Genomic DNA, 15,706 nt, shown 5'->3' with positions numbered 1-15,706 from the left:
CGTCCTCGGACAAGCGCTGGCTCTTCGGCTTTGAAACAGAGATGAGCACCGGCCCCTAGAGTTGGAAACGACTGGCACGCATGTGCGGGGGAACCGTTACCTTATTATATATTATAAACTAATAAAAAATTAAAACGTTCAACCTAGTGAAAAAAGGTCCATCCTTAACAGCACTAAACTGCTTGCCTGTTATTTTAGACAAACTCTTTGAATTTCAACAAGAAATCCAAGAAGAAATCAGCATGATTGCACAAAGATATCTCTGATAAACTGAAAGACAGAAAGGATAAGTACAAAAAAAGGAAAGAGGGACATATAACTAAGACAGAATATCAGCAGATAGCTTGAATATCAGCAGATAGCTTGAATGCAGAGAAGTCAGGAAAGCAAAGTCAAAGATAATAAAAAAAGTTTCTTTCCACATATAAATAACAAGCAAAAAGTCAAGGAAACAGTTGGTCCACTAAAGAGAGAAGATGGCAAGGTAGTAACAGGCAGTAGTGAGAAAGCAGAGCTTTCTTTGCATGAGTTTTCATGCAAAAAGAAACTAACCCAGCCTACCAAAAACCTAACTTTAAAAGACAGACTAGGAATAAAAATTAAAATAAGCAAGAAAATGGTTAGAGAACACCTATCTGATCTTGATGAATATAAATTCTGCTTGAACAGGGGGCTGGACTAGAAGATCTCCAAGGTCCCTTCCGGCTTTATTCTATTCTAAAAAATCACCAGGACCTGATGGATTACATCCCAGAATTCTGAAGGAGCTGGCAGATGTTATCTCAAAAACATTGTACCATATCTTAAAAAAATCCTGGAGCACCGGGATCTGCCAGAGAATTGGAAAAATGCTGATGTAGTTCCCATCTTCAAAAAAGGAAAAATAACAGACCCAGGAAATTACAGACCAATCAGCCTGACATCAATACCTGGGAAGATACTGGAAAAATAATCAAAAATCAGATCTGTGAACATCTACAAACAAATAAATTTATAACAAGTAGCCAGCATGGGTTTGTCAAAAACAGATCATGCGAAACCAATCTTATTCTTTGACAAAGTGACTAACTTAGTAGACCAGCGAAATGCTGTGGACATAGTATACTTAGTGTCAGGGTTCTGATAGACAAGACCAAGGGATTGGTTCTGATTGATAGAGTCCTGCCAGGATGGTGGCAGGACATCAACTTCTCTAGCTGGATTATCCGACTTTTTGGCAGACCCCCATCATCAGACCCTCTTCAGTGGCTGGAGCAGCTGCTTGCGCTCTGATACCCAAATCCCCTGCTGAGACCAGCAGCAGATTCCTCTTTTCTCTCCATAGCAAGATCTTCACTGAGTCTTCGCTGTCCTCCCAAAGTGGTGGGTAGGGAGCCGGGGCTCAGCACCCCAAGAAAGAAAGCATTTTGAATGAGACTTGGTTTAATGTCAGGGTTCTGATATACAAGACCAAACAAATCAGAACTTCGAGTCCTGAAATGTCCTCAAAGAACATGTTTTTTGGTTATATAGTATCGGCATGGTCAAAAGTAAAACCAAGTCTGAAATTCCCTTTGAAAAGAGATAATATTACAAAGATGAACTTCCCACCCCAATGCCATGCAATCAGCTACATTCCCCAATAGAACAGTTTGGCGGGCTTTCTAACCAAATGCTCACACCCACATCTAACTCACAAAAATGACTTGGTTCTCACGGGACAGTAACATGTTTAGACTAGTAGTAATCCTCCACACCTCCTCCATTCTTGTGGCAACCTAGAAGGAGCAAAATGGCTGCAGCCAGGTTCATTGTAGAGTTGACACAGACTTCAGCAAGGAATTAGACAATGTAGACCACAACCTACTTCTTGGTGAGCTAGAAAAATGTGAGACAGACAGCGTCACAACCAGCTGGATTTGTAACTGGCTGATAAATTTTATTCAACGAGTAGTCCTTAATGGTACTACATCTATGGAGGGAAGTTATCGGTTTGTGTACTTGAGTTCCCACCTGCATTATTGTTCTGACTAGTTGAGCTCAAGCATTCACCCAATTCCCCCTTCTACATCTGATTTCTAAACAGAAAAAGGAAGCTATAAGCAGAGTAAAGATGGCGGCAATTTCCCTCAGTTGTCAGAGCGGGAACATCCATTGTCATAGTGTTGGGAAGTTCTGTCTTAGACCCAGTACTTTTCAATATCTTCATAAATGACTGAGGTGAAGGAATAGAAGGGGAACTCGTCAAATTTGCAGATGACACTAAACTGGCAGGAAGAGCCAGAACCCCAGAAAACGAGCTCCAGATCCAAAAAGATCTTGACAGACTTGAACAATGGGCCCTATCTAGCAACATGAAATTTAATGTGGAGAAAAGCAAGGTTTTACACCTAGCCAGGAAAATCTAAAGTACAAGTCCAGATTAGGTGAACCTGGCTCAAAAACAGTAACTTTGAGAGGGACCTTGGAGTCTGAGTGGACAATCACTTAAACATGAACCAGCAGTGTATGGCAGCAGCCAAAAAAGCTAATACAATCCTTGATTGTATAAATTGAGGCATAGAATCACAATCATATGAAGTATTCGTATTTTATAAATCCTTAGTAAGACCACACCTGGAATATTGCATTCAGTTTTGGTCACCCATTACAAAAAATATGTTGAGATTTTGGAAAAAATGCAAAGAAGAGCAAGGCCTGGAGACAAAAACATATGAAGAACAGTTACAAGAATTGGGTATGACCAGGCTAGAGAAAAGAAGGACTAGGAGTGACATGATAGCCGTATTCCAGTGTTTGAGGGGCTGCCACAAAGAAGAGGGGGGTCAACTTATTTGCCAAAGCACCAGAGGCAGGGCAAGAAATAATGCATGTAAACTACTCAAGGACAGAAGCAACCTGGAATTAAGGAGAAACTTCCTAACAGTGAGAACAATTAACCAGTGGAGCAGCTTGCCTTCAGAAGTTGTAGGTGCTTAATCCCTGGAGGTTTTTAAGAAAAGACTGGACAGCCATCTGTCTGAAATGGTATAGGGTTTCCTGGTTGAGCAAGGGTTGGACTCGAAGCCTCCAAGGTCCCTTCCGGCTGTATTGTGATTAAACTCAGATTTTTGCTTACATGCTTAGTACTCTGTGACTGAGTATAATACAGAAGCATTACTACTTTGAAAAAAGTCAGATATTCCAAAACATAATTGTATAAATATTTCATAAATAGCTTACATTCAAATTTTGTATAGTCAGATTTATCTGTTCTATGTGCTTTGATTGCTAAAATCCCGAATCTCTGGAAATGGCTTATTTTTCAGAGCTGAGAAAGAAATTGGTTTAATGTAAACTTGTTGTGAACAAAGCCATATTTTTCAATGGAGCACCAGTGCTACAGAGGTATTACACTTCGAACTGTGAATAGCTGTTGTTTTTAATCCCCTTCCAAACTTAGTTATATAGCTGATGGCGACTTTCTTTAATTCCCATCAATTTCAATTCCTTTGAGATTTGCCCTGTATACATTTCCCAAGGATTGCTCATCTTGGGTTATAGCTCTCTTCACCACAGGAATTATCAGCTACTGACTACTCAATTAAACATTGGTTTAAATACAAAATAAAATAAGTTACACTCACCTCTAATGTACATGCTTAAATTACCAGCCTGCACCACTTCATTCAGTACTATCTTAATAATAGACTGAGGTAAGCTGCACTAAGGTGAAAAGAAAATGTGCCTCCCTGTCCTGTGAAATTGATAACAATTTCTCAAAATGCTGTCAGATTCAGTGTCCTTTAGAGAAGAGTCAGCAAGGTTTTCCCAGCCAAGGGAGATATGTAGAAGAAAATACCGATGCTTTAATTTCCTATGATCTGAGAAAATGAAAAAGAATTGAATAATAAAATTGAAACAGAGATTACAATTCAAAGAAAATACTAAAAATGCCATTCCAGACTTTTGTTCAGTTGTTACAGGAAACAAGTGACTTAGAACTGAAAATGCATATTAGGTACGAAAAATTAAAAACAACCCTAAGTTGAAAAATTGAAAAATAAATCATCTTCTCTGCATAGCTGTTATTTGAATTAAAAATTGAATACTTAAAATAAAAATCTGACACAAGCATATTTAAAATACTTAAATATTGTTAAAATATTGTTTCCAGCACTCAAAACTCTTTTGACGCAAATATATACACGTATAAACATATAGGTATAAGTATATCAATGGTAAAAGGTAAAGGTAAAGGTTCCCCCGCACATGCGTGCTAGTCGTTTCCGACTCTAGGGGCCGGTGCTCATCTCCGTTTCAAAGCCGAAGAGCCAGCGCTTGTCCGAGGACATCTCCGTGGTCATGTGGCCGGCATGACTAGACGCCAAAGGCGCACGGAACGCTGTTACCTTCCCACTGCAGTGGTCCCTATTTTTCTACTTGCATTTTTACGTGCTTTCGAACTGCTAGGTTGGCAGAAGCTGGGACGAGTAACAGGCGCTCACTCTGTTACGCGGCACTCGGGATTCGACCCGCCAAACTGCCGACCTTCTGATCGACAAGCTCAGCGTCCTAACCCACTGAGCCACCGCGTCCCTTATATCAATGGTACCATATAATTAATTAAGACTTTGTATTATATCTAAATGTATGTTTGCTTTCAGTAACTTGATTGTCATATTAAATGTGATACCTACCATGTAGTTAAAACCAATGTGAATATTAAAAATGTATTAGTTTGACATTTGATCTGCATGTTACCATTCTGATGCATATGTATATTTATTACAATTTTGGTAGCCACCCATTTCAGTCCAACTCTGGGTGGTATTTAAGTGTGTGTGTGTGTTTGTGTGTGTGTGTGTGTGTGTGTGTATGGAAGTATAGTAAAAAATTGTTCAATTTTGTATTATTAAATTAATTTGTGTGAAGTTAAATTGTCCTGCTAGACCCATATGGCTACCCATTACATTCATATGTGTTATTTTTGTCCTTTGGTTTTAACAGTTAGATCAGGCTGGATACCACCACCACCGGCTCTACCTCCCAGGCCCTTTGTATCACAGGTATGTTAACAATTTCAGCATGATGTTATGTGTAATATCTATCTTAAAAGGGAGAGATAAAAAGAGTTTTTTCTTGCCAACCATTCATCAAAACACACAAGACAATGACAGCATTGTTAATTATAATTTTAGGAACAAGACATCCTATAGTTTAAAAATAATAGTATTCAAAGGGAAAAGTGGATGGAGAAAATGTTTCCAAATAATCTGTTATAAATTCTGTAATTTTCTCCAAATAATCAATAATAATCCAAATAATTTTCAGTGATTCAAACAATCACTAAACAAAGTCGAAGACTATCAGTATGTAGCAACCCTTTAATGTTATAAGTACTTTTTATACATTTTAGTAACGTGTTTGTTGATGGAACTTAAGTAATTGAAAACATCAGTTGACCAGTACAGCCAGTCCTATCCTTTCTGAATCTTTTTTTCATATAATAATAGTTGGTTAATCCTGCTCTTGTTATGCAAAATGCAGTTTAAAAAAAGATTCCTACACATTGAAACTTATTTTGAAAGTCTAAATGATAGTTTGCTTAATTGCTTGTCTTAGAGATACTATCTTTAAGATTACTGATGAATTCTGCCCAATATTATTATATTAGCCATTTTTTAATTTCTATCACACTTTCAGGTGTCATGTGTAAATCAAATCTAATTGATATTTATAATGTTTACAAAAGGAAATTTCTATATGTCTTCCATAAGTGCGTTGCAGACATTGCTGATTAGGTGGTGAGAACTGAATATTATACAACATAAAGCATTTTGTAATAAATCATACTTCACAAATACTTGTTTAATCAGTTAAACATACAGTGAAGTGGGTTACTGTCCCAATGTTTCTTTTCTAATTTTATTGGAATAATAATGGATAATTTTTTTCTTTTCTATTTTCATTAAAGAATGCAGTCTTGTAAAGATTTACTCAGAAATAATTTCCTCCCATGTTCTGTCTAAACTTTTGTCTACACTATGCTCAAACTTCTACATAGTATCATTTGCTGCTTTAACTTGTATATGGCTTGTAAAAAATCAGGCTACTATAATCCCTTTAATTTACATAAGGTAAAGGTAAATGGTCCCCCACACATGCGTGCTAGTCGTTTCCAACTCTAGGGGCCGGTGCTCATCTCCGTTTCAAAGCCGAAGAGCCAGCGCTTGTCTGAGGACGTCTCCGTGGTCATGTGGCCGGTATGACTAGACGCCAGAGGCGCACAGGATGCTGTTACCTTCCCACCGTAGTGGTCCCTATTTTTCTACTTGCATTTTTACGTGCTTTCGAACTGCTAGGTTGGCAGAAGCTGGGACGAGTAACAGGCGCTCACTCTGTTACGCGGCACCCGGGATTCAACCCGCCAAACTGCCGACCATCTGATCGACAAGCTCAGCGTCCTAACACACTGAGCCACCGCGTCCCTTAATTTACATATAATAATATAAAAATACTATAGTAAAGCACCAGGTGAGAAACCAAGAAACAGTAAGTTCTAGTCCTGTCTTAATCACAAAGCCAACTAAGTGACCTCGGGCCATTCACTTTCATTGCAAACTTCCTGCCAGAAAAACTGTAGAGACTTGTCCAGTCGCTTGTCAGGAGTAAAAACTGACAGACAAAAAACAAAAAACAACAAAAATAGTAGAATCTATGAGGATGCATAAATTTCACCTGATTATGATGCCTTTTATGACATGCAACATTTTCAGACTACTACTATTTCAGCCTATCAGAACAAGTTCAGTCATTGTTAGGAAACCTTTGTTATTGTAGCTTAAATAAATGTGACTAGGGGGGCCTTCGCCCAGATTCTCCTGGTGCGCCAGTTGCGGCCCTATCTAGACCGGGATGCCTTGCGTACGGTCACTCATGCGCTCGTGACCTCTCATTTGGACTACTGCAACGCTGTCTACATGGGGCTGCCCTTGAGGACCACTCGGAGGCTCCAACTGGTACAGAATGCAGCCGCGAGAATTGTGTTGGGAGTCTCCCGATACTCCCATGTTACACCCCTGCTCCGCAAGCTGCATTGGCTCCCAGTTGTCTTCCAGGTGAGATTCAAGGTGCTGGTAGTGACCTACAAAGCCCTTCATGGCATGGGTCCGGAATACCTCAGGGAGCACCTGCGGCCGGCATCAACTTCCTTCCGCCCAGTGCGCTCCCACAGAGAGGGCCCCCTCAGGGTGCCACCGGTCAAAGAATGTCGACTGGTGGCCCCCAGGGGGAGGTCCTTCTCTGTGGGCACGCCGGATTTATGGAACCATCTTCCGGTTGAGCTCCGGATGGCGCCCGACCTTCGCTCCTTCCGGCGCGATCTAAAGACCTACCTGTTCGAACAAGCCGGCCTGGCCTGATGGGTGATGGGTTTGGGTTTTATTGCTTTTTATGTATTTTAACTTATTGTTATAGTTTTTGGGCATCTTGTTTAATCTCTTTTAACTTTTGTATTCTTGTTTTTTAACATGTATTGCCCTGTTCACCGCCCTGAGTCCTTCGGGAGAAGGGCGGTATACAAATAAAATTATTATTATTATTATTATTATTATTATTATTATTATTATTATTATTATTATTATTATTATTATTATTATTATTATTATTATTATTATTATTATTATTATTATTATTATTACCGTATTTTCCAAAGTATAAGATGACATTTTAACCCATGAAAATCACCTCAAAAGTTGGGGGGTCATCTTATACGCCCAGTTGTCTTATACGCCGGAAAATCAGCGAGCCCGGGAAGGCACGCCCTCCCCTCTCACTGTGGAGGAAGCAGGGCAGGCTGGCGTCTTGCGGGAGCCGGCAGGGCAGTCCTGCGCACGCGCGCTCTCCCCAGCTGTTAAGGAGCACTCCATAGCAGCCGGGGAGTGCGCGTGTGTGCAGGACTGCCCTGCCGGCTCCCGCCCGACGCTCTTCCCTCTTGAGGCAGCATCGCTCCCCGGCTCCTAAGGAGTCCTCGGAGATGCTGCCTCAAGAGGGAAGGACTGCCTTGCCGGCTCCCGCCCGACGGCTCCGATGATGCTGCTTCAAGAGGGAAGAGCGTGAGGCGCCTGCCATGGCTCTTGAGGAAGCATCCCCGAGGACTCCTTAGGAGCCGGGGAGCGATGCTGCCTCAAGAGGGAAGAGCGTCGGGCGGGAGCCGGTAGGGCAGTCCTGCACACGCGCGCACTCCCCGGCTGCTAAGGAGTGCTCCTTAACAGCTGGGGAGCGCGCGTGTGCGCAGGACTGCCCTGCCGGCTCCCACCAGACGCCAGCCTGCCCTGCTTCCTCCACAGTGAGAGGGGAGGGCGTGCCTTCCCGGGCTCGCTGATTTTCCGGCGTATAAGATGAAAAATCTTGAAAATCATCTCAAAAGTTGGGGGGTCATCTTATACGCCCAGTCGTCTTATACGCCAGAAAATACGGTATTATTATTATTATTATTAAATATAAACCTGAGAGGAAAAACCAGAGCCTTGGTGGAGCAGTGGACTAATGCCTCCTTAAGTAACACCAGCTTTCTGCAATTAGTGCAGCTTCGCATCCCACCAGGCTCAAGGTTGACTCAGCCTTCCATCCTTCCGAGGTAGGTAAAATGAGGACCCAGATTGTTGGGGGCAATAAGCTGACTTTGTAAAAATGCCGCTTGGGGGGCCCCAAAAGCCCTAATAAGCAGGCATATACATAGAATGAAGGCTATTGCTAAGCACATTGATTTGTGCTTTAAATTGTAAGCCGCCCTGAGTCTTCGGAGAAGGGCGGGATATAAATAGGAATAAAAAAAGTAGATTGTAAGTGGAAAATAGCAAAGAACCCAAAAACTCAGAACAATGTTAGGCTTAATGAATTCTGAAGAATTGAAGGGTTCACATATTACCCATTGAAAGCCCTTCTCAAGACTGTTTTGTTATTGGAAATAATTTTTTAAAAGTATATGTCTAATTTATGCAGAACACTAGAATTTACTTTATTTTTGAAATAATAATATGATTGAGGGCTACTGACCAATATCTGGATCACACTGATTTCTTTTGTTTGAAGAGTGGTACCACCACTAGATTTTTTATAACTGGGAAAAGACTTCCTCAGCAGCCCTTCAGTTCACATCAAGCTCTTCAAACATCCATTATTTCTATCAGCCAAAAATATTGGGCATTCCTGAATACAGGTAGTCCTCACAACATTTAGTAACCATTCAATGCTGGAATAGCACTGAAAAAAAGTGATTTATGACTGTTTTTCACAGTTATGACCTTTGCAGCATCCCATGGTCATGTGATTAAATTTGGATGCTTGGCAACTGGTTCATATTTATGACTATTGCTGTGTCCCAAGATCATATGATCATCTTTTGCGACCTTCTGACAAGCAAAATCAGTGGGGAAGCAAAATTAACTTAACAATTGGCTTATTAATTTATCAACTACAATGATTCACTTAACAACTGAAGCAAGAAAGATCTTAAAATGGGGCAAAACTCATTTAGCAAATGTCTCAATAAGAGAAATTTTGGGCTCAGTTGTGGTCATGTTGAATGTTGTGTAGTGAGTTCTTCGTGCAGGAAAGGAGACGAGGCAAGTAAGTTCAGCAAAGCTCATGGTTTATTGCTTGCAGGATCTGAACTGAGAATTGGGCTGCAGCTTGCAGCAATTTATAGCCTGGTCCCTAGGCGGCAGCCAATAGGTTTAAAGTAACGCGGTGGCTCAGTGGGTTAGGACGCTGAGCTTGTCGATCAGAAGGTCGGCAGTTTGGCGGGTCGAATCCCGAGTGCTGCGTAGCAGAGTGAACGCCTGTTACTCATCCCAGCTTCTGCCAACCTAGCAGTTCGAAAGCACGTAAAAATACAAGTAGAAAAATAGGGACCACTGCGGTGGGAAGGTAACAGCGTTCCGTGCGCCTTTGGCGTCTAGTCATGCCGGCCACATGACCACGGAGACGTCCTCGGACAAGCGCTGGCTCTTCGGCTTTGAAACGGAGATGAGCACTGGCCCCTAGAGTCAGAAACGACTAGCATGCATGTGCGGCGGAACCTTTACCTTTACCTTTATTGCTGCCTAGGGGCAGCCAATAGCAGCACAGGAGACCTGGAGTCTGGGTTGCTGGAGAGCCATTAGTTGCTCCAGCTTACCACGTGGTGTTACAATTGAGCCCAATACATAACACCCCTCCCCTCTTAGATCAGACAAACATCATAGCAATAATTGGCAAATAGTACAAGTTACAAGACTTAACATCATAGCAACTTTTGTAAAACAGTACAAGTTACATTAGAGCATCAGTTAGCCAGAATGAATAGACTTCCCTTATAGCACACAAGACAGTTAACATCATAGCTCCAATACTGTTTCAGTACAGTGACAAGTTACAGTACAGACAACTTTATAGTTCCTTTATTTTACAACATGTTTTGGAAGCTTTTTTCATGATTGCTGGTCCATTTCCATGGAGCTTTCTTATCTAAGAGCCTGTGCCAATGCAGCCTTGTTAGGCAGAAAGGCATGGTAGAAGTTGAGGAGGCCCAAGAATGCTTGTAGCTCTCCTTTGGATTTAGGACTAGGAACCAATTGAATGGCCTTCACTTTGGATTCAGCAGGGTGAATACCATTAGCATCAATTCGAAATCCTAGAAATTCCGTTGAAGGAACCCCAATACTACATTTACTCTTCTTTAATTTGAGGCCTGTTCTTGAAGCCTCTGTAAGACAGCCCTGAGCCTGCTGGCTAACACTTCTGTAGATTCTCCAGCAATAAGTACATCATCAAAATAAGGGCAAACACCCTGAATGCCTTTAAATGTGCGTTCCATGATTCCCTGAAAAATGCCTGGAGCAACGCTAACTCCAAATTGTAAATGCTTTACTTTGAAAGCCCCCCTGTGAGTCACAATTGTCTGAACCACGGCTGTGGCCTCATCAACTGGCAGTTGCTGATAGGCCTGTGCTAAATCTAATTTAGCGAAAATAGTGCCCCCTTGCAAAGAAGCTAAAATGTGGTTCACCACTGGAACAGGGTAAGCGTGTTGTTTAAGGGCTTTGTTAATTGTACATTTATAGTCTGCACATATTCTGATTTCTCCATTGGCCTTAAGTGGAGTGACTATAGGAGTTTCCCACTCCCCACCATCAACTGTTTGTAAAACGCCCTGTTCTACAAGCTTGTCTATTTCTGAGTCAATTTTATGTTTGAGGGCAAAAGGGACCCTTTGAGGCTTAACCCTAATGGGAACTACGTTGGGATCTAGCTTGAATGAGATAGGCGGGCCTGTATATGTTCCTAGGGCTGAATCAAAAACGTCTGCAAAGTCCTCGCAAACTGACGAAAGGTTTGCAGCTTGTGTCTGGTTGATACCAGTTATTTGAATGCCTAAAGCATCAAGTTTACGGCCAAGGTGGCTTCCCCCTTGAGCGTTTTGAAAGTCAGTTAAAATTATGTCGGAGGGCCTTAGCTTGGCCCATTTTCTACTGTGACTGCACACGAAATTGAAGGTGTCCAGGGAAATAATGGAGACAGCAGAGCCAGAGTCCAACTTCATTTTACAACGGACCCCTTGTAGCTCTACCTGCAGTTTGAGTTTAGGTTTGAGGGGGCGTTGGGCCCCAGTGCGGCCTACACTTCTACGGCTTCTACAAAACCCCACAATAAACAGACCCTGGGCCCGGTACCTCTCCTGGTTGGATCTCTGGCGAGCTCTGCAAACTGGGTGGCCAGTCCCTCTGGCGAGCTCTGCAAACCGCTGCAATGTGGCCTGTTTTGCCGCAGGCCCTGCACGTGGCTGACCGGAATCTTCAATCAGCGTGTTGGTGGTTGCCGCCGCAACCTTTACATCTAGGTAAGAGAACTGCCTTGTAAGTGTTCTCTTGCTGTTTGATGCTGCAGTGCGTCGGGTTGCTTGTGAAGCTTGTTGACTTCAGGATCTTCTTCCTCTGAAGATTCTTCTGAGCATTTGGCGTCCTCGTGGTGGACTGTTTCTTCGTGCTTCATCGTTTTGGCAGGCTGGACTGTCTGGACTGCACCCCTGGCGGCTTCATCTGCCATTACTTTGTCTTGGGTTTCAATGAAGGTTAAATTCGTTCTGGCAAAAAGTCTTTGCTGGAGCGTTCAGTTCCGTAGGCTGCAGACGAGCCGGTCTCGCAGTTGCTCCTCTATGTCGGAAAATTTACAGAGGCGTGCGGCCTGCCTCAAGGCCGCGATGTATTCTGACGCTGTTTTGCCGGGCTGCTGCATTCGCTGTTCAAACTTGAAATGCCAAGCAATCACCGACATCTTCAGCTGGAAATGCTCTCCCAGCTTTTTCTTGAGGTCCACATAGGAAACTGACTCCAGCGGCGTCGGGGCGAAGAGGTTTTTGGCCAGGTCGAATGTATCTTCCAACTTTCAGCATTCTGTCTTCGGCTGGTTCCTGCAGTTTTAGATCCTGCTTCTCGAAGGCCCAGGGACTGAATCTGCTGAGCATGTGGTCGCTAGCGTGCCTTTTCCCTCCAGGCGTGAGCTGCCTCTCCCCTAGTGAACTTCAACTCTTTTGGAGAAGCAGGATCCCATCCTCGTCACCAGTGTTGTGTAGTGAGTCCTTCGCACAGGAAAGGAGACGAGGCAAGTGAGTTCAGCAAAGCTCATGGTTTATTGCTTGCAGGATCTGAACTGAGAATTGGGCTGCAGCTTGCAGCAATTTATAGCCTGGCTCCTAGGCGGCAGCCAATAGGTTTAAAGTAACCCATTGCCGCCTAGGGGCAGCCAATAGCAGCACTGGAGACCTGGAGTCTGGGTTGCTGGAGAGCTGTTAGCTGCTCCAGCTTACCACGTGGTGTTACAATTGAGCCCAATACATAACATTGAGGACTACCTGTAGTAATGTAGACTCCAGTAGACAAACATAATACTTTCACTTGTAAATTTGGGTAAATTAAAAATCCTAATTGTAAGTTTACAGCTACAGTTTTGTTTAGATAAATACTAAAAAGACTGACAACAAAAAAGAGGTTGACCAGTACGGAAATATTAAGAGCAGTATTGATCTTGTTAATTTTATGTTAGTTATTCAGGAAGTATTTCTACAAGTTGCCATTTGGTGACAATTTTCCTTCTATATCTTATGTTTTCTCACATTCCTTGACTTTTGGCTGTCATTTTCCAGGGTCAGTGGAATTCACATTCTGGTAAACATAACAAAATTTGCTTCTTTTTAAACCAAAGTTTGGTTTCCTGTTTAAATGTTTATTATATTTATTCATTTTTCTTCTGAATTCCTACTTCACTCAAAAGTAGAAATTTAGAAAACTGTTCTAAAATATTCTGCAAGTTTAAAATTAAAGTTAAAATTTCAACCTCATATATATTTATCTAACTATTGCTTCTTCTGATCATGTTACATAAAAGATTGACTGTGATTGTGTTCTGCAGATTTCTCTTCCTGTCATAAATATTGAGCCAAGCACTCAACCCAAATCAAGCTATATGAACTTCAGTCTTCAGGAACAGGTAGATTTTTAAACTATAAATATAGAATCAACATGCTTTTTGATTCTTCATAGTTTATATCCCATCTCTATTATTTTTTAAATAACTCAAGGTGATGAACATACTCCTCCCTTCTCTTATTTTCCCCACAACAACTATCCCTTGAAGTAGGTTGGGCTGAGAGAATGACTGACCCAAAGTCACTCAGCCGACTTTCATGCCTAAAGTTGGACTAGAACTCACAATCTCCTTGTATCTAGTTTGGTACCTTAACCATTAGACCAAACTGGCCACACACACACACACATTACACACAGAGAGTAAGAACATAGGTGAAAAAGCAGGTATTTTTAATTGAGGATAGCAACCTAATTTTATTTAGTTATGTATTTATTTCTATATACATGCTAAATGTATGACTACAGGTTGGGTTGGAATTATGTGTGTATATTTGTTTCTTAGAACAATGAAATTTTCATTTGTTCAAATACAGACAGATGCAGTACAAGATTGTTTATCATAAAACTATAGAAGTGTAGTTTTAGGCATGACATAATATAAACTACTCTTAGCACAAAGTTGATTCTTCCTTCCTAGTAAGTTATGCTTCTAACCATGGATCGTGTAAGTAATAGAGAAGTCTCTGTTATACCTAATTGTAAAAAAAACCAGTGCATTCATGAGGATATGCAAGAAGAGAGTTTTGTTGTTTTGTTTGGGTTTTTTTTCAGCAGCCTTATACACAGAGATGTCTGAAAACTCTATATTACTGGTCAAGGACTTTTTTTTCCAGGTTTTAGTATTCTTGAAGTTCAAAAATGTTGGAACTGATATACAAACCCAATTAAAAAATCAGACAGAATATGCTTGTGTATCCTATTTTTTTGCACTCTTGAGCAGCTAGACTAAGCTTAATCTTAAAGAGAAATTGTTAAAATTGTTTCTAAATCTATCAAGTTTTGCACGATATAGTTTATTCCTCAAACCATAGAGAGAGATTATTGTATACCCATGAGAATGAAGTGTAACTTTGTAAAGAGTCCCTAAAAGGTTTCACAAGGATTTGAATAAACACTGAGCTACAGTGGTAAAGCTTTTTTGTTTTGTCTGTTAAAGGACAACTATTAATTTTCTCTACATCATACTGTCATTATCATCATTTCTGTAGCTGGAGAAAATAATACTATTGAATGAAGCATAACTTAATTTTAAAAAACTCACCAAAATTGGTATTTTGGCCAAAGCTAAAAGCCATCCACACATCTTGTATGTCTCTAGGTATTAAAGCAATCAAAAAGTTATACATACTAGTTGGAACTTATAAATCAGCTTTGTACAGAACTGGAATTGTTGTACACATATGGGTTATATTACTTAATGGGGTTCTTGGCCGAAAAGAGCATACCAAATACAAGTGAAAAAAACCAGTTTTCAGAATAAAGGAATGATGGAAATGATTCAGAGGGAAGGAGGATTTTGGCATTGCACATTCTTTAGCGTCTTTGATTTTTTGTAACTGGTTTCATAGAATTATTGCTCTATATTGTCATGGCCAGAAAGCTGCATTATTTTAAGACTGTTATTACGCATAGGTTATTGAGAAGCATTGGGATATTATACATAGCATTCTAGAAAAGGACTGAACAGTTTTGCACATGTTCAAATTTTTTGTCTGACTGGCTTACTAAAATATATATGATATACTTCAGGAAGATGGGTGGGAAATAATATAACTTGGTTCTAAAACTTGATTAATTTCAGTAATTTTTAAAACCCTCACAGGAATAACTGCATTTAGAAAGCCAGATGGCAATCTAGGCCAACAGAAAGATAGAACATTTCTTTTTATTTATAATATTATTTAATATCAAGTACCAAATTAAAGTAGACCTCCTTTCTTTGTGCTTTGGGCAAATAGTCTTTTGTTTCTGTGGCTTTCCAATGAGGAGCGTATGGTAGCATCAGTAGGCAAAATTATGAACACTTCCAGAACTGGTGCCTCCTTTATAACCCCATGTATTTGGGCATTGCTCACATAGAGTCTTAGAAGACCTGCTATTGTAAGGACCTGCTCCAGCTGGTCCTTCAGGAAAGTAAAACTCTTGACTCTATTGAGGTTTAATCAAAAGAATTTTTATTGAGAGATAGTGGTTGCAGAGAAGTCAGGTGGAATCTGAAGGTCCCACACAAAGCGCCAAGCAATTATTTTGTTTTCCACAAACCCAATCACCCTAACCAA

At 40.9% G+C, this 15,706-nt stretch overlaps 1 protein-coding gene across 1 annotated transcript in view; it reads left to right on the top strand.

Moving 5' to 3' along the window:
* REPS2 (RALBP1 associated Eps domain containing 2) overlaps positions 1 to 15,706 on the top strand; it is a gene marked incomplete at its 5' end in the record, with an annotated part of 127,601 nt that overhangs the window by 93,069 nt on the left and 18,826 nt on the right. The window contains 2 exons of the mRNA XM_081326372.1: positions 4,969 to 5,027; positions 13,411 to 13,488. Of these exons, the coding sequence (XP_081182498.1) occupies positions 4,969 to 5,027; positions 13,411 to 13,488 (137 nt within the window). The remainder of the gene's footprint in view (positions 1 to 4,968; positions 5,028 to 13,410; positions 13,489 to 15,706) is intronic.

The sequence above is a fragment of the Vipera berus genome (assembly GCF_964194415.1).
Source record: "Vipera berus genome assembly, chromosome: 4".
In the NCBI taxonomy this organism is placed as follows: Eukaryota; Metazoa; Chordata; class Lepidosauria; order Squamata; family Viperidae; genus Vipera; species Vipera berus.
This window is presented reverse-complemented; position numbering and strand designations above follow the sequence as displayed.